Source organism: Pagrus major, chromosome 2 (genome assembly GCF_040436345.1).
Source record: "Pagrus major chromosome 2, Pma_NU_1.0".
NCBI lineage: Eukaryota > Metazoa > Chordata > Actinopteri > Spariformes > Sparidae > Pagrus > Pagrus major.
Window position 1 is genome coordinate 7,015,946 of NC_133216.1, and position 19,401 is coordinate 7,035,346.

The following is a 19,401-nucleotide window of genomic DNA, read 5'->3' on the forward strand; positions in this document are numbered from 1 at the left end:
GCTAGACGTAAGTTTGTAACGCTACTGGCAACATAAATTAGACACACAACAATGAGAAAGAGAAAGTGTTTGTCCAAACTTGTAATCCTTCATTTTTTTAGGAGATATTTCTGGAGCTGTCTCATCACCGCCCACAAGTGCTTTTGATGTTTTGCAGCCGTGAGCATCTCCTCCATTACATATGTGCACTGCATTGCGGGACAATGGTGTCCATCAACAGCACACTCAAAAATCATTTAGTATGCATGCTGACATTTTTGAGCATACTTAATTTTGTCACTTTGCCTGTGTGAATGTACAGCACCCTCCAACCATGTTAGAATTAGTATGCAGAGTGGGATGGTGATACACCATAGGCTATTAGAAAAGCTATGTAGAGACTGGACTTGACTACAATGGCCCTGGACTTATAATTGGAGTGCACTTCATATTTAGGACTCGATGATGTTCAACAAAAGTTCAACAAAAATGACCTTTGATGAGTCAAAAGAAATATTTACCTGCATGGAGTTGGGGTGTCCGTTGAAAGGCTGGGCCTCTGTGAAGAACTCTGTGTTGTGGTCCAGCCGTCCGTGACCACCATACTGAACCATATCTGAATCCAGCTTGATTTTGTATCTGACAAAGATTGAGGTTAAGGCGCAATAGCAGTGGGAAACTAGATTATAAGATCTAAGACATAAGAAGCACAAGAGAAGGTTTTATCACCAGTGCTTTTGGTGGGCAGACTTGGTTTAGCAGTGCTCAGCTGGTTTATATTCATTGAAATCCTCACATCCATCAGCATTCATCTCCCCTCCGCAGCACTACAAAGTGACAGTGCGGAGCCCTAACAGACAAAGAGAACGCTGCCTGAAATGAACATAAATACAAAAGTGATTCAGCCGTGGCTCAGCCATCCATCCAGCCTGCCTGTCTAATTCATCTAATTCACTGCATAAATAATGAATCAATCCAAAAAGTGATCCAAATGAGTGACAACAAATACACAAAAATAGTGTCTATAAAAAGTATCCACTCATCTGGGACTTTTTTCATGTTTTGTGGTTTTACAACATTGAATCACAGCAGAATAATTAAACGTTTTTTACAAAGATCAGGGAGAGGGACCTTTTTATGTCAAAGTGAGAGCAAATCACTTTAAATGGACCTAAATTAAGCAGAAGATAGCACATTAATTACAAATGCCACAGTATTCATCCCACTCAGGTTAATATTTAGTAGAGGCACCAGAAGGTATCTCTGCATTTATGTCTGATATTGACCTAACGCTGAATCCTGCCCTGTGCATCTGGAAATACTGTGTGTGGAAAACAGGTTTGTTAAAAGTATCCAGAAGACATACTGGAGTAAAAGTCTTATACCAAAATAAGATATTACTCAGGTAAAAGAGAATGTCATCCATATGATTAGTACTTCAGCAAAAAGACTTTAAGTATCTGATATGAAGTTTACTTAAACAGGCACTATACAATTTGTATGATTATCGGAATCAGGAATTGTTTTAATTTGATTGCCAATAAAATAAATGATTTTAGAAATGTGGCAGGGTATGTGTGGTGGAGTAAAAAGTAATATTTGCCCTCCAAATTGCCAGACCCTCAAATTGCAGTTAAGTACTTGAGTAGTAGTTACATTCCGTCACTAAACATACTGCTTAATGCCCGTACCCATGATGAGGGATGGGAAATGATAAGATTTTATTGATACCAGTGGCATTTTTAATTCTGCTTATCTGCTTAATTATCTGCTTATTTATTGATCCCCTTATTGATTCCGGATCAACTTTAGTTGAGCTGGCTGTAACCTGGAATCTACCTGTAGCCATAGTCTGAAAAATATTTGGACAGTATTTGTTTTCATTTAGGTTTTTTTTTCTTCATCAAAGAGAAAATCTGCAAAGCCTGCCCACATGACACTTCTGCTATTTGAACAGAAAAATCATTCTTGGCAATAAACATGCTACTTGATTGGGAAGCAGTGGCAACCATGCCTTAAGTGTCACTTTAAGCCCATGTTGCATTGTAATGTTGTGTCGAATTTCAATATATTGCTGATGTTTCCATTCTCATTTTACAGACATTACAATGAGCACTAGAGTCATTTTTCATTGGAAAATGACGCCATGCTTTAGACATTTTCATCCTCTCTGCCTTGACTCCTTCTAGGTAAAAGGTTCCAGCAGGGTGGATACAGTACATGAGCCTCACGTAATTGTTTTGCAATGCAAAACTTAAAGAAAATGCTGACATGGATAGGAGGAAATGATAAGTTCAAAGGCATACATTTTTTTTTTTTAATGAATCGGACAATTTGCGACCGGTTCTTAATGGTTCCCATTCTGCATTCCCATCCCTACATGAATAGATAGTTTTTACTTTGCCATTGAAGAGTCTTTATCAGGTGCTCATTGTCAAAAAAAGGTTTCAAAAAAAATTCAGAGTTGTAAAACAATATAACATATCATGAAGAAAGACGGTGTGGTGGTGGTTCTTCGCTGCACTGAGACAGTTAAATAGTCAAAAAAAAACTTTGATCATGTATAGTCGAGGTGTCTGTAGCATGTGTGTGTGTCTGTGTGTGTGTGTCATGTGTTTTTCACAACCTCTCTGCTGTGTTTCTGAACAAGAATGCTCAGACACAGAAGAGCTGAAGGATGGCAGCTTCCATAATAATATTACCACAGTTTCATGGAATATGTGTGTTCCTGAAGAGGAACCGAGACAGAGAGACTCTGCATGAGATATAATATGTAAATGATACCATATGCTCCAGTGAGGGCTTTAGCATATATTCACCTTTTTAACGAAAGTGCAGGATCAAATCGATTACATGATGAATTATGCCCTTCAGCTGGGGAAAATGGAGATTAATGATTAGCATGATATCTAAATTGTTAGGATAGAGCTTCAAAACTGTGTAAAGGAAACTACGCAGGGAGACTTTCAAAAAACTCCTCCTCCTTTTGACATTAGCGTGGTCCCCATCTTGTTGCTCGACAAAAAAGAAGAAAAAAACGGATGGATGTCGGAATCAGTTACAAGGCCGTTATTAATGTCAGAGGAAATACTTAAGACGTTTTAAAAGCCGGATTCAAAATGCAAGAAAGTGCACTTTGACAAGTATGTACATAAATATATACTTCCATTTGAAAACTTTTCTGCAGGCGAAGTTCAGGCTCCCTCGTGCCTTTCAGAAATGCTTGGTAGCCTACACGTGTACCTGATGTCCATGTATAGTGTAAATACCTATAAACATCTGTGCGGTGCATTATTTACTCCTGTCTCTCAGGGACAGGAGCTGTAAGGAGCAGTGCTACAACAAACACCAGGAGAGAGGAGCAGACATGCAAACAGGCCCCTAATTGGCTGGCTGAATAATCACCTTATCTCCCCATAGGCGATATTCTGGAGTTGGAGTGTGATCCTTAAACACTGCCTCATTCTGCCCCACAGCCGGGAAAATTGTGCTTTTGCTGCTTGCTTGTCTGCTTTGATAGTGATGATTAAAAAGAAGTGCTGCTCTGTGCATTGTTTCTGCTGGAGAGGAAGACCCCCTCCTCCACACCTCCTCTGCTCTATCAAGTCTCTCTGGTGTTTTATTGACAGAGCAAACTCGTTCTGCTATGACGGTTTCCAGAGAATATGGAAATACTCTTATAATGCTTCGGGGAAACTGAGGAGATACAGTATGTGATTTCAAAGGTTAATCCTCCTTATACAAACAACAAAAGCCTCAACATTAAGTGATTCCAACAGTGCATTGACTATGTTTGTGCACTGAATTTGGAGTGTTAGTGTTACTACAGTGCTTCTTCACACTGCTTGTTGAGCATTTCCAGTCTTGTGGATTGCATGCGTGCACGTCTGTGACACAGCTAGAAATGAGACATAGTTACAGTAATTCAGAGTTCCCTGGCAAACTTCTCTGCAAGGAAGCGAGCACCAGTGCAAATTGGTAGTTGGAAGGTTTGAGCGATTACGTCTTTGTTAGTGGCTACAGACAGCCGTAACAACCGCTTGCAGTTCAGCTGTAAAGTATTGTAATCAATACAGCCTTTGCGAATGAAGGGGAAGATTTAAGAACACAATCAATTTTGCCCAATGAAGTGAAAGAAAAGAAGGCAGTCCAAAGCTTGGTGATTAGAGCCATTGATGACCTGAAAACAATCTGGCCATGACCATGATTGCAGACCAAGCCACCACTTAGTTGCTCCATCAGCTTGTCGTTTTTTTTCTGCCTTTATGAAAGTAATAGCACCCTGGCGTGGGTGAACAAGAGCTGAGCGAGATGTGTGTGCACATCTGAAGAATGTGGCTTGGCCTCGTAAGCTTTCTAAATACCGTATCTTGCCTTTTCAGAGGAGACTTTTCCCTGCCTTCTGCTCAGCTGGTGCGAGTTACATCAGAGTGGAAGAAATGGTAGAAACAGTTTCTGTCACAGAGGAATAAAAAGACCAGTCTAGCCAAGCAGCAGCTAAATCTCATAAAACTGATGTAAAGTGAGACCCATGTAGACGATTAATATCAAAATAAATGGAGGTCTATCACTTTGTATGAAGAGCATGACACCTTAAAGCACTGCTTAAACAACTGCTGTTTAATTGTTACACATTTGAAGACATCTAGATTATCCTTTGTCATACTTAAAAAAAGAGCATGCTTTTATTTTGAAATTATCATTCATATGAACTTTACATATATTTATACAGGAAAAAAAATCATTATGGTTCCAGAGGGCTCGACTGCTATATACTGCTGAACCCACTGTCAGGCGTGAAACTGGAAAAGGAAATTAATCATTTATTGCAATAATTAATGAAATATTTTATCTAAATTATTAATTACAGAGGGACTTCTTGGATCAACTTTCACCTATCACACTCGCCGTAAATTTGTGCAAACAGTCCCTGTCTTGCTTTTCTAGTGATTAGTGTTGTGAGAGGGGTTTTATTGATGCAAGGCAGGGTGCCAGTGATTTTGGATGGCTAATTAAGAACGTAGGTTTGACGGTGTGAACCAGGCTGTTAGATGCTGTGATGACACTTTCAATTATTGCAGCTTAGAAACAGTCCATGATGAAATAAGTCCATGTCATAACCATATTCATTTAAATCTAAATACTTTCTGAATTCCAATCAGAAAGTATCATGTTTTGTTTTGACAGTGCCCTAGTGGAGAAAATTACATATTGTACATTAAACGTCCATGTATGAGTGAGAAAATGCCTTAAACTAATGTTACAGAGTGTTTCAATCTGTAATTTGTTTGAACTATTTCCTTGCCCCACACTGATGCAAACATGTTTTAACTGCATATCACTCCAGAGCATGATTTGTTGTCTTACTCTGAATTTATTGAGCTGTTGGAGAAAGACGAGACTTGGCTGAGCTTTTTTGACAGTTCGTTTGTGTTCTGATGTTCCACCTGAGGCTGTCACAGAAGTGGGGGCCAACAACTGTGTGTTAGCCAGAGATTGATATGATATTACTGTTGACAGATATGGGGTTTTGTGGCACCATTTATGACCTAAAGTCAATAATTAGTTTATAAGTTTGGTTTGTGATGAACTGCAGATTATAGTCTATGTATCATATAGCATGTCCATGGTAGTGTGTCCTTTATTATCTATTATAATTTGGCTTAACTGTCAGTTTGTTTGTCTGATCATCTGACTGCTCGTGTTGTTTTGCTCCATGGCGACTAGTTGTTAGATTAAAGGTCTCATATTGTCTCACAGAAGATTTCCATGTATATTTCTGACGTAAAGCAGGTTTAGGTGCTTTATAAATACCGTGAAAGTATCAAAATGCTTCAGAAAGTGTGCCTTTAAATAAACCATCTGGACTTCCCTAAGCTTGTGATATCACAACTATACAGTCACTGTCTCCAGCACGGCCATAGTTGCAAGAACACTGGTAGAACTGGTGTGGAAACATGGCAGGTGGTGCCTGCTCAGGCCTGTGAGAGCTGACCAATCAGAGCAGACTGGGCTTTTGGGGGGGGGGGGGCTTAAAGGGACAGGCACAAACGCAGAAAAAAAAATTATGTGTTTTTTGAACATTAAAGCATGATAACATTTTCGAATAAAAGTATGAACCTGAGAATGAGCATATTATGTTATGATCATGTTAACATAATCGAGAGAACTCAACTTCTACAAACTACAAAAATAAGACTCAAGATACAATAAACTGGATTTTTCCTTGAATGCCTGAAATAAAAGCAGCTCCTCTATTTGTCAACAGCATTTGAGCACAACAAAATGTCTAATCATAGATTAAGCCTCTGGATTGATGAGGATGCTTGTGGATGATATCTGGTAGACTTACAACTCACAGAGAGAAGTAATGCAGTTTTGTTTATGTAATCCATCTTGATGTATCTTACAGCACACTGTGGTAAAATAAGAAAAATTAGATGAATATTTTCTTTTTTTCAGAAACCTCATGTGGCAGATTTTAGATAATATCAGGGTAAATTACTGCCAGCTATGCACGCCTGTGTGTATTTTACTCTAAATTCTGGTTAGTTAGTGTCACGGCACCTGCAGTTGAATTATTCCAAACGGCATTCAGGGAACGGCTCAGACAGAAAAGGAGAATGATGACCTGACACAATCTCAACTGAATATTGGCACAGTGTAAATCAAAGACCAATCTGCTCCGACAGGTACAGCTTTCATGACAGGATCCAACTGGGATTTCAAATACTCTAACCAACCAGATAAAGCCCAGTGCCTGAAGAATGTGTCCACCCCGAGTCAGAGGAAAATAAGAAAAAAATAAAAAAAACACTGATGGTTTGAGTGCCTGTCGAAAAGCTGACGTTGACTGCATTTTAATGGCTAACATTTTGGGAGAGGTGCTTCGCTTCACTTTCTCTCCTGTTTCCCGTGGAGAGGAAAGAAAAACGCATTCAAAAGAGGACAAAGAGAGGCAAAAGAAAAGCGTGTCTAAAAAAGAGGCCAAACAGTCAATGTGCAGCCAACTAAGGACTAGTATTGAAAGATGATGGCTATATTGAGTTGAGTTGTTATTTATTCTTTGTAAAGACAGCAGACTTTTACATTTTACCCCAGATACTAAAACCACAGCGGTGATTTAGCTGTAACATATCTGAACAGCATCGACTTTGAGTTTATTTCAGGGTTCCATTGACAACTATTTTTTTTGTTTGTAGAGTTTAGAGTTTGTATAAATAATGACTTTCACACACTGAAGCATTTTCACAAAGTGCTGCATCTGGTCAACATCCTGCTTATGTTTTTGGTTTCGTAGGAATAGGTTTTAGGTCCCTTCTTAAAGAAACTAACACGATGCTTTCTGATGCGCTGTATCATCATTTAGAAACCATTACAGATGTGACTCATGGATGCCCTTGACTATTTATAAAATAGAGGACTGACTTATGTGGCTAATAACACTTTACGACTACCTGTTCTCCTCTATACTGTACACAGACACACAACTCAACAACCAACTGTATTCAGGACTCATAGTTTGTTATAATAGTATACTGCATGGGTGATGACAGCATACTAAGAGTCCTTACTACAGTTGATATTCAAGCTGTGTATAGGTAGTCATAATATATTATCAGACTAATCAATCAATCTCTAGCAAGGGCATCTAAGATACTTGAATGTAAAAAAATCAAGTCCCATCTATTGTATATTATGACTGTTGATACAGTGCATGAGAAAGCATTATGTCTTGTTTATGTGTGTAGTCAAAAAGAATTATAAATGCAGTATTATAATACACAACAAATGTCCTTACTCTGCACTATAGATGTGGCCTTCATAGAAAGTGTTACCAGTTTTATTTTAAGAAGCAAACTAAGAATCCACCTGAAGATCCATCGAGACCAACATACACCCATCCAGCATGTAACAGAGGGCATCAAAAAGTAGCTTCATGGTTTTTTTGTTAGAGAGGGACACCCTCTGATATAATACGGCACTTGCCATATTGCCGAAGGAAATAACAGCCTGTATTGGATCCATTTTCTGTGGTGAGCTGTATGGCCGGCTATTATTTCCAGATACAGCGGTGGTGTGGGGCTCCACTGTGACATGGCTAACCCTCACACAGGTGGAAGAAAGTTTAAGTATATGACAGCTGAGTGTAATGAAAAAGCACTTTTGGACTCTTTGAGCTTGTCTTGTTTACCTCCTCTGCCTCTGAGTGGCACTTTCATCTGTCTTCTCCCCTAATTGGATCCTCTGCACACATTCCCATCGGAGGATCTGCATCTCCTCGTACACACGACGCATTTACCTTCCTCACACACACAGCACATTTGCCTTTATGTGTTTACTGCTTCTCTGTATAATGACAGCCAGAGCTTTGCCCTCACATTTATTTGCATTTTCTCTCAACCCACCCAGTATCTGAGGCCTCTCCTTAAACATCAAAAGAAGCACCAGGAGGAAAAGATGTGGTTCCATCTAAATGAAAATAAACCCTCAAAAACGGTGTTACAGACACTGCGGCAAGGCTATTAGTGGTGCGCCCAGGATTCACCCCATCAAGGCAGAGCTGAAAACACGAGGCAGAACGTACAATTACTGCACATCAAACAAGCTTACAATTAATGCATGATATCAGGAGATTAGGGGTTACTTGTGTGGTTTTTTAATCATCAAATAAACTTGATTATCGTTTTGTCTCACTATTCACATACTGTATAATGACATGTTCTGTTTTCTTTTTAAGCTGTTGATTAACACTTGCAATAGAGATTAGAAATGTTCTTATTGTATTGTTCTATATTCACTGTCATAAGTGATATTATGACCTCAACATTTATGTAACAATATACAATATAATAATTGGCTTTAATAATAATCATAATAGGGCAAACTGCAATTCAATCGATGCAATAAAACATATTGCTTGTTAATATAATGGCATTATAAGGATGATACTGTATTAAAAACTTTGTTATATTGTACCATTTTAATGCAAAAGATGCATTAGCACATCCATCGAAATGAGACAAAAGAAATAATGTCGAAATCAAAGAACAACTGCTGTTTCACAGCCTCATTGTCAACCAATCCAATCATCATAATTTAAGACAGAACTGCTCATGGATACTGATCTGAACCGCTGCTGTCCAGACAAAACTAACAAACTCTGTCTGCGTTTCGACTCACCATCAAATTATTTAAGTCATAGCTGAAAAAGCAACACAGCTTCGTATCCATCCGGGAAGCTGCTGGCATGAGCTTCACTGGGCTCCAGAAGAGAGTGATGTCCATTATAATAAATACAAATCTGTCAGCTTTCTGTCCCCCTTCACATCCCTGATCATTAAGCCTGCTGTAATCACAACTGTGGGACTCATTAAATTCCTCTGCGCTGCTTGCTGGGAAGACAGACAGCCAATGCTGCTAAAGAGAGCGCTTTCTGAATCACTGGGCTCTGCTATTATTTCTCTCTAATAGCATAACAACACCACTATAAACAACTGACTCATATTCCTCTCAACAGTGACTGCTAAAATTACATCACAAAAGTCTTAGCCTCGGTGAGGACACTGCCAATAAAAGTGGGGGTTTGACAAATCAAATTTACTTTAAACAAGTCTGACACAATGTTGAGATCCCTGATCCACTGGTCAGACCAGGAGAATGGATCCTCTCAAAGGTGATTTTCAGTGTCTTTAGTAACAAATGTATTGGTAAACTCATTTTTTTTAACATGTTCACCCTTCAAACTCATATCAACAGTTATGTATTAGTAGTTAGGATGACAGGTGAAGTTGCTTGATGATATTAAATCTTCACACAATTAATACGGGACCCCGATTGAAGGAACTCTGTGCAGTACGGACTTTGACGGACTGTCAAAGTTGGCTGCGGGATATGCAGCCTATTGAATTATTGTACATAAATAGTACCTACTGTGTAATGTTACATATCATATAAAAGCATATTATGCATTCAGTACTCATTACTGAGAAGCATACAATGCAGATGCAACTTACTGGGGGTGGAAGAGGGTGAGACAACAGGGAGGCCAACAATTGTATCAGAGGGGCCATGCCAACACTGATCAAAAGATTGGATGCTGAACTGGACAGACTGAGCTGTGAACAAGCTGTAGATTCATGTAAGTCATCAGTCGAGTCTTGTGATTGGTGTGCTTGCTGCGCCTCAAAGTGCCTTTAGTCTGATGGAGGTAACCTTTTACATGCTTGCAAAGTTGCTGCTTTCATTCACAACATAGCCACACTGGCATTTTCCCTAAAATGTTACCAGGTCTTGAAATGGGAAATTGGCTGTATAGATTTCCCTGAACATCAGTCCCTGCTCTCATTCACTCATGTAGGAAATGTTCCTGAACATTTCGGGGATGGACTGCATGTGTGAAAGGGGCTTAGGATGCAGCTGATCTGATGGGAATGTGGTCATTCATTTTAGAGAATCCTGTAATGAAGTGTTGGATAAGTGGAAATTTGGACTTGTTGACGGTGCTAGATGGAAAGTTACAGAAGCAGAGATGATAAGATTTATCCACTGGAGACCATTAATGTCTGTACTAAAAAGTTGTTCACATACTTTATCTCAATCTGGTCCAAAGTGTTCCCAAAACGGTTCATTTTCTCTCTGTGAGCTTTAAAAGTGTTAATGTTCACATGGGTCATGCAATTCTAATTTTTATATTTCTGTCTCCCTTCTTCCCCGTCTTGGTTAAAATATCATCATTTAGTGATTTTGTCAGGCTAAAAATTAAAATTAATCATGTTGTTGCACAAAAGAAGTAACTAACAAAGACATCATTACTCTGAGAGACACTGTTGGTGCCCACTGTGGCGTGACAGAAGAAAGCCCATGTCTGAAGACTTACAGGAATCGAGCGGTGACATGACAGATGAGAGCAAAAAGGATACCTTCCTGGAACTTCTACAGCCACCCTGTAGCCCTGGTAGCTCTTAGTTGGGTGGAAGTTGAAGATAAAGAGCACATTCGCCCTGTCAAACACAATGACCTTGTCCCCTTCATGCTTGGCACTGACAAAGGCCTGGAGGGGAAAAAGAGGGAGAAAAAAAAGGTAATAAAATATATCTTCATGAATAGTCATTACCTTTCTCATCTTGGATTTAGAGACTTATAATGAGACACATTATATCAGTGGACTCCACATTTCCAAATAGACTGAGAAACATTCCCACACCAAATTTCAGGTAGCACTCATCAGCAGAAAGCAGCGGCCCAGGGTAGTGCGATGCACACACTGTCAGCTTTAGACAGCTGCACATGATAAAGCCGCCACTCTCCTGTGGAGCGAGCTACTGTTAACGTGTCATTAGCAGAGATTATCAATGTCACCCAACCCCCTATTTTTAGTGCCTTGTTCCCCAAGCCAATTTCAGGGCAGCATATTCACGGCTGAATGAGAAGATAAGCACCCCTGCAACTGGACCGGCAGAGAGGATGGAGGTTAAGGAATGAGCTGACAGTCTGGAGTCTTTTAACAAGTCCATTTCTACATGAGACGTCCACAAAGTTGGAGTAATGGAAAGCCCCTCTGGCTGGCTGTAACTGCTTCAGCACTGGAAAACAAATATATCCTGCAGCTGTGACCCCAACGAGCACATATATACCAAATGTATTCTTACTTATAAATAAATTAATGTAAATGCGGCCAATAGACTTGGTGATTATCGTAACATTATTGTGAATTTATTCAGAGCGTGTTGGAAAATTCATCATCTAACTATGATTTTAAAATTGTAAACTGTAAAATGCAAACATCTGATCGCCTGATATAAAAACAACTTCTTCTAGTTGGACATTAGGTCTAAGAGCTTGTTAAGTTGCTGTTTCTGTCACAGCCTGCAGCATCGTTCTGACCTGAAACAACTGTTTTGTGGGTGAAACTTAGCCTTGAGAGCATGAGTAAATCTCTACAGTAGCTCCATTTGTGACCTCAGTGCTCTGAATGAAAATATTTTTGTCAAACCACTGCTCAAATCCAATATTTCCACAAACTGCGACCCTCCTCTCCGCTCCTTCTCTTCACTGGAAGGTAAGTTAAGTCGGCTGCAGTGCAGCCAGCACGGTTTGTGGAAAAATTGGATTTAAACGTTAGTTTTGCCCCCTGAGCGAACATTTTATGTTTCCGGGGAGACAGAAGACATCGAAAATACATTTGATGATGTAACCCACAGCTGGATACAAGGTCAAAAATAACATTTTGACTTTTCCCCTGAGGTTTGATGAGGGAATGCTATTGTATGTGACCAAACTGTTAATTTAAATCCAGTGACTGTAATAGTAGAAAACAGGAAGTTTATCTTATAATGCTAACAAAAATCAAAACATTGGGATTCATACACAGCGTTTACTATTACAAAGAAAGCTAGAGAAGTCCCCCTCCACTCAAAAATACATTATTTCTTCTTGTTCCTACAGTTGAATGTTTGAGCCTGACTGTGCAGAATGATGTATGTGCAGAGTTTGACACCATTTTCACATTCACCGGAAAAGCAGAAACTCTGTGCTCCTTGAAAATGTGATTTTAAGAGGCGGGACTATGAGCATGATTTGTGACATCACAAATAGTTTGGAAGCCAATCCTGGTCCAATATTCATTTTCCACAAGTGTGATGTGAAAATCTGAAGCCTCCTCTAAACAAACTCTGGACTTCACAGTGAAGTAAGAGACATCTCCTGTGAAGTAGCTGAATTTTTTAAATGACACACATTTGCATAATCATAGATTAATTTGAAAGATTTTAACACGATATTAGAACTTCTTTTGTGGAAAAAACATATCAGAAACACATTCTTAGTCAAACTACAGTGTTTAATATCCATCTTAAAACACATCTGGAGGGAATCTTTAAGTTATATTTCCAGCTAGTAAAAGTATCCTCCTGGTAGGGATGGAAGGATGGAAGATTTTATGGTGGACTGCGATTACGACACTCAGGATAAGTTGATCATGGTGAAATTCCATTATCGGGGTAATCTTGAATATTCTCACATGAGTGACTTCAACGATGTACAGTCCTATATTGATTTACTGATTTATTTTGAACTGCCACAAGGTGAAGTCCACATCTTTCCAGTCATTCCAAAATCCGAAGCCTGTCATCATGGCTGAAGGCTCGACTTACCCTACATCTCCCACAAATAAAGTTATATCGGATGTGCTGAAATACTATGGATTCAAAAGTAAAAAACGACCGGGAGATGAGGTTACCACCACTTATTCATCCTTGGATCTTCAGGGGGATCTTTTGATTTATGATTACCTTATTTAAGATGTTTATCACTATATCACTGTTTCCTATCTGTGATGCAATAAAAGTATTTGTTTCTGAACAAAGTGTAAGTTTAAGTGATTGTATGTTCAGGACTGTTTTAAGGGTTTTAAGCATATTTTAATGATTATCAGGATAATTATTTTGACATGAGATTTTCATATTGTCCCATGCCTCCTTATGGGTAACTGTAATTATCCAAGTAAAGTAATGCTGGTATAAGTAGAACTCAAGAGTACTCTGGATGCCATAGCGTGTTTTCTAGTGTCTACTGCTTTATTTACAATATCATCACAGAGGGGCGTGCAAGTGATGCTATCTCTGCACTCACAGCTTCAGTTCAGGTCCAGAGTTTGGTCTTTTGAAGCTCACAGCTGCACATCTTCAAAGAGGCGGGCACAAACCACACTTTCAAGCAACGTCCCTGCATGTTTCCATTTCCGCTTAGTTCACTTACACCTGGGACAACAGGGAGCGCTGCCGACAGATCCTCTCCTGCCTCTCATTTTAACTACAAAATGCGCTTGGATCCTCCCACCGCACTGAAATATTGAACCAAGCCACAGAATATTCCCACTAAGCAAGATTACCTTGGCGATGTCATTGATAAGCTGCCCAGAGGATTCAGACTCATCTGGCTATTACAGCAGAATCTGGGAGCAGTTATTGGCATTATCTGTGAGTGATGTTCTACAAAGTCTTCTTGTAAAATCGTATCAATCTGAAAAAGACATTTTTGTCTCAGCGGCTTTCGAGGACACTGTCTGAGACCTGGGAGCAGGGTCAGCTACACAAACTCCCCTGGAACTGATTTATTATCTATGACTTCACTCTGGTCTTCAGACCACTGTGGACCAGGAAGATGTCTGTCTGTGGTATATAGGGCTGAACATTAATCCAAATATTATCAAAATCGCAATATGGCCAAATCGAAGCTGGATTTTTTTTGTTAAATATGTCACTACATACCATTTTAAGGAGCAATGTGGTGACACAGAGGTACCCCAGCCAGGAAATCATGTTCTCCTGATGTAAGGGAATGTGCTTGGTTAGTGCAGACCCCATCATCAATCTCACAATCAGCTTTTACACAGTTATTAGGTTTTTGTTTGAATACATTTATTTCTTTGAATATCAGTAAATATAATTCAAATTCAATGTATTGTCATACCTCTTGAACAGGTTAGATAAATCTGCCAATAACATATTTTTTATTAGTTTTTGAGACTTGGACTAAATGACGTGTTTGGAAAAGATACAAGAGTTAACATCTGTCATTGAAAGCACTTTAACACTTTAAGGACAGACATTTTAAATGGTCTTGGAGTAGACCTTAATTTGCCTTGATTCTAACTTGAACCCACCGAGACTTAGATTAAACTAAAAGCTGGCAGACACCATCAGATAAAAGCTATCTTATGTCACACACCGTCAGAAATGTAGCTACTGTCTACAGCTCTGTAGCTCTGTAAACACGTTGGAAGCTGATGACAAAACATTGCCCAGTGCACTGTTCTGTGCAGTTCCTGCAGTGGGGAATTTTCGTACCATCAGAGTACTTCAAGCCTGAAATAAGACCTTAACGCAGAGCACTTAGCATAAAGACCTGAGATCAGACCTAACACAGCCCCTGATGCTACCATGAGCAACGAGTCTCGACGACCCGCCCTCGAATGAGGCGTTCAAATGCAGACTAACTGTGACAGATCATAAATGCAATTAATTTAGACTACTTAATCACAGAGCATGTAATTAATTAGATTATTTTTTTTAATCGCTTAACAGCCCTGGTTTTTACATCATTAAAAAAACAGCCTCCGCTATAGATACAGATGCTCTGCACTTGGTTAATATGCGATTCCTCTTGATAGTGAACGCAGCTCCGCCTCCTAACGCCCCTCAGCACCTTGTGTGGAAACCAGTTGCAATGCTTTATACACAGTTGTGAAGTATTGTGTATATGTACAATAATGTGTATGTGTCTATGTGTACTTAAAATGTCGCCAGTAGTGACAGACTGATTATCTGCCTGGCTGATTATTGGGGCTGATATTCAGCATTTCTCTGATCATGAGTCTCTTTGTTTTTTGATTCTGGTTGCTGATGATATGAATTAATTAAAAAACTCTCTACTTTAGCTCTCATGCACCATTCTCTCTCTCCCTGTTGTCACCACTCTGTAGTCTCACTCAATGTCCCGCCCACAACAGTACCTGATTGGTTACATGACACATGCAAAATCAGAATCAGAATTCCTTTATTTTTCCCGCAAACGGGGACATTTCTGTGTCACAGCAGCCAAAGGACAGTAAAACCCTATCAACACTGAGTAATCTGAGTCTGAAAACTTACAAGTAGCTAAAGTTATCAAATAAATGTAGTGGACCGGAAGTGGAAAGTAGCACAAAGTGGAAATACTCAAGAAGTCCTTCAAAATTTCATGTAAGTATAGCACTTAACCTGTTTTGCAGAGTGTATCTCTGCAACTACAAGGTTATTATTCAAATAATCAAGGTATCTTAATAAAGGGAACACTTGAAATGTTTGTTCAGGTGTTTTTTTTATTACAATTTTAGAATGAATATCACTGATGCAGCTGCAGCTCCAGATCTCTAGCAAACCGTAGCAACACATCTGAACCCTACATCTGCCAATTTTTATGCTAATAAAGTGAATCAGAACAAAATTAGAGAGGTTTTAGTACAGAGTACTCTGTAGAATTTGGCACCGTCTGTGCCATTTAAAATTTCTCAGGTAGCAAAACTATATATTTCACTTATATGTTACCATAGGTGCTCAAAAAAAAGCGCAACTGGGCTCTTAACAGATTAAGTAACTTGTAGTTAGTTACTTTCCATCACTGTTTGTTTAAATTTATGACACCAAGATTTTTATTTTTACTGAAAATGTATATCGGTACCAAATATTGGCAATTATTCTCCTTCATTACGAATAATCAGTTTCGGCCCCAAAGAAAACATGTCGGTCGAACCCTAGTTGGCAGTACATACTGTGTCATATTCTGATTGGTTTGTTTGTAGACGTACAGTGCAGCAGCAGTAACATTGGGAGAGTTGGGACCTGTCAGAACTTTAAAGCCGACTGTCTTTGGTCATCAAATCTAAAGTCAGATTCATTGATTCACCTCGTTTCTCACAACAGCTGCACAGTGTCCAGGGGCCTCGATAAGACCTGTTAAGTTTTGTGTCCTTGTGATAATAGCATTTCTTTTTTATTTCAAGGCAACAACTTTGTTGCATTGAGAAATTTTATTTTTATTTCAGGATCATTTTGTTCGTCTGTCTAATCATTATTATCCAAATAAAAATGTTCCCTTGAAATTCTGACAACAATCTGTCAAAACCTTTTTATTATCACAGAACTACTTGGCAGCTTGAAATTACAAAATAACTCGTTCTGATGTTTGAAAAAGAAGAAGAAAAAAATCTGGTATTTCAACATTACACTGAAAGGACACAAAAAACTACACACATGCACATCCTCTCCGTCCTTCCTTATCATGTATCCACTGCCCTGATTTCTTTTAAATGGACAAGAACACTTCAACAGAGTAAACGCTTGCTATCTGAGGTAAAAAGGCCCAATATTCAGAAATTATTCTCTACACATGCAAGCCGCCTTGAGCTTTATATATAAAAGTAACTTCAAGGAAACGACAAATACCAAACTGCCACTGCATAATCTGACAGAATCCTTTTAAACACGATTTGATGTAACAAATCAAAGAAACAACACAATCATGATGTCTTGAGTATACATTGTAGAGCTGTCATCTACCAGAGAAACAGCACCCAGTGTGTAGCGGGTCAGTGCTGGTGCCAAATGTATGCGTCTTCCCTGCCAGTAGCATCCTCTGGGATCAGCATTTCCTCCCATCCCCCCAAAAGGGAGCTCTGAAAGCAGCCAGGCTCTGCTTTCCCTTTGCAATACCTCCAAAGCTCTATTTCATCCAGTTGTCAAGGGTGTAAGAGGTTCCAGTAAGTCAGAATATGCTTTTGATTGGAAGACTAATATACAGAAATTGTCCTTGTGAACCAGACATGTCACTAATTACACTCTCTGATACAGTACATTTCCCTCTCTGCTGCATGTGTCTGTCAGAAGGGGAGAGAGACGCAGGTCAGAGTGTAACGCAGCAAGGTTAAGTAACTGTAATCTGACGACTGATTCCAGAGGATGTGAGGGAGGGTATTTTTTCAATCAATTACCGAGACTCACTTCTAATCCCTGTCAATTTAGCCACACTCTCCATTTGCATTATCCCATTACTTTGCTACCAGCCCCTCCAGAGAAAAACATATTTTTTTCTCCCATAGGCTTCAAATGCAGGCAAAGAGAAAAGCTGCATGAGAGTCAAATATGATTTTTACTGTTCACCTTGACGGCAGCCACAGAAACAGGACATTTAAAAAATGTGCTATGGTTATGGTGTATTCATCTCCACCTGCCTAAGAACTAAAGGACTTCCACAGCCCAGTCACCAGAATCACATCTTACCATTTTACCGTGTTATGTTCAAATTTGCACGTCATACGTATCATATTAATAACTCTACAATACAGGTCATATTACATTCAACCTTCAGCTGGGCGAGACAGCTGCCAAGCAAGAGACCACTGTTCAAGACATGTTTCAACATCTGTAAGCGTGAAAACCCCTGGATATTTTTACGGACATGTCGGGACACTTGTCAGCCATTGTAGTGGCAACAACACTGCATTTATTTGACGAGACCTTTGGTTCCAGCTGTGTTCGTGGCGACTTAATGGTATATTTTTGATGAGATGTCAGGACAAGTTCTTGCCATTTAAGCTGAAACATGGTGTTTTCCTATCCTTAACCAAGTCGTTTTGGTGCCTAAACTTGACCAAACCAGAATGTGCAGAAACGTACATTGCCAACATTAATATGTCGATTGGGTTGCCCCCTAATGTTGAAACAGTAAAAATTCAAAAGGTGAGTAACGATGGCGGCTTGAGAATACATTTACTCTTGAAAAAAGATCTTATACGAGCTAAACAATGTACAAATAATTACCTGGGAAAGTTATAAAATGTTCTATATGAGACTGAAACATGGTGCAGCGACATTATATTTTCATGTGATTTTGTCATTGAGAGAGTCTACACAAAGCCGACTGTACAGTGAGTGTGTGATGTCCTTACAGGTGGGGCAGCCAGCCAGCCGTACTTGTCTTCGGTACGGTTCATGTCCCGGTCAAAGGCGTAGAGCTGACAGTAGCGGAGGTGATCCATATCCACTAGGTTAAACTGCCGCCGGGCATAGTGGTAACTCTGATTGTTCCCCTCTCTGGGGAAATCCAGCCACTCAGGATGGCCAAACTCATTCCCTGCAACACAGAGAGTGTTATTAAAGAATGTACATAATGAAGGGGAAAGCACACAGTATCTGTGAATTAGCATACTCTATCGTGCAGCATTATATGAGCTTCTTCTTGGGTTTTGTGCAATTTTAAAAAGACAGAAAATGACAGAGATCAAAGGGACCAGAGCCCGCGACAGTCTGCGACCTCTTTGTGACCCCAGCAGAGGATAGTGCTTTTCAAACTAAAACAGACACACAACACTTATTTTCCAACATTTCACCAACTACATTGTGCCAACCTTCCTGTCACCCAGGAACCTTGAAAAAAGCCAACACAAGTGAAAACAGTGTGCACTTAACCTGACTGAAAATTTAATAAAACCTAATGTCATGACATTTGCCTGCATTTGAGAGGAAAAATGATGTTCTTCTCTTGATGATAACATTTACCAATAGTGTAATATCTTCCTTTTTTTATGTAATACCACAACCTGATGTAATGATACAGCTCACTCAAGATTTCTCATTTTCGTTGACATCTTTTAATTGAGAGGGAAAGCCAACAAGGGCTAGTGTAAAATCTCCAGACTGGCCTCAGACTGATCAGATGGAGAAAGGATTACACAGTCCAGATGTAAAGCTAAATGCATAAGCACATGTGCAGGAAAACAGCAGTCCTGCTGCTACTATGCTGTCAGGCCAGGAGATGAGATAATGAATCCGTCATTGGATGTCAGGACAACATCATAAAACAACAGCCAGGATAATTGAATTC

At 39.4% G+C, this 19,401-nt stretch overlaps 1 protein-coding gene across 1 annotated transcript in view; it reads right to left on the minus strand.

Annotated features, from left to right (window-relative positions):
• The window catches only part of gbe1b (glucan (1,4-alpha-), branching enzyme 1b), an 88,519-nt gene that overhangs the window by 11,023 nt on the left and 58,095 nt on the right, over positions 1-19,401 (minus strand). The window contains exons 13-15 of the mRNA XM_073489494.1: positions 18,467-18,651; positions 10,902-11,032; positions 501-618 (exon numbers count right to left, since the gene is read on the minus strand). Coding sequence (XP_073345595.1) covers positions 501-618; positions 10,902-11,032; positions 18,467-18,651 — 434 coding nt within the window. The remainder of the gene's footprint in view (positions 1-500; positions 619-10,901; positions 11,033-18,466; positions 18,652-19,401) is intronic.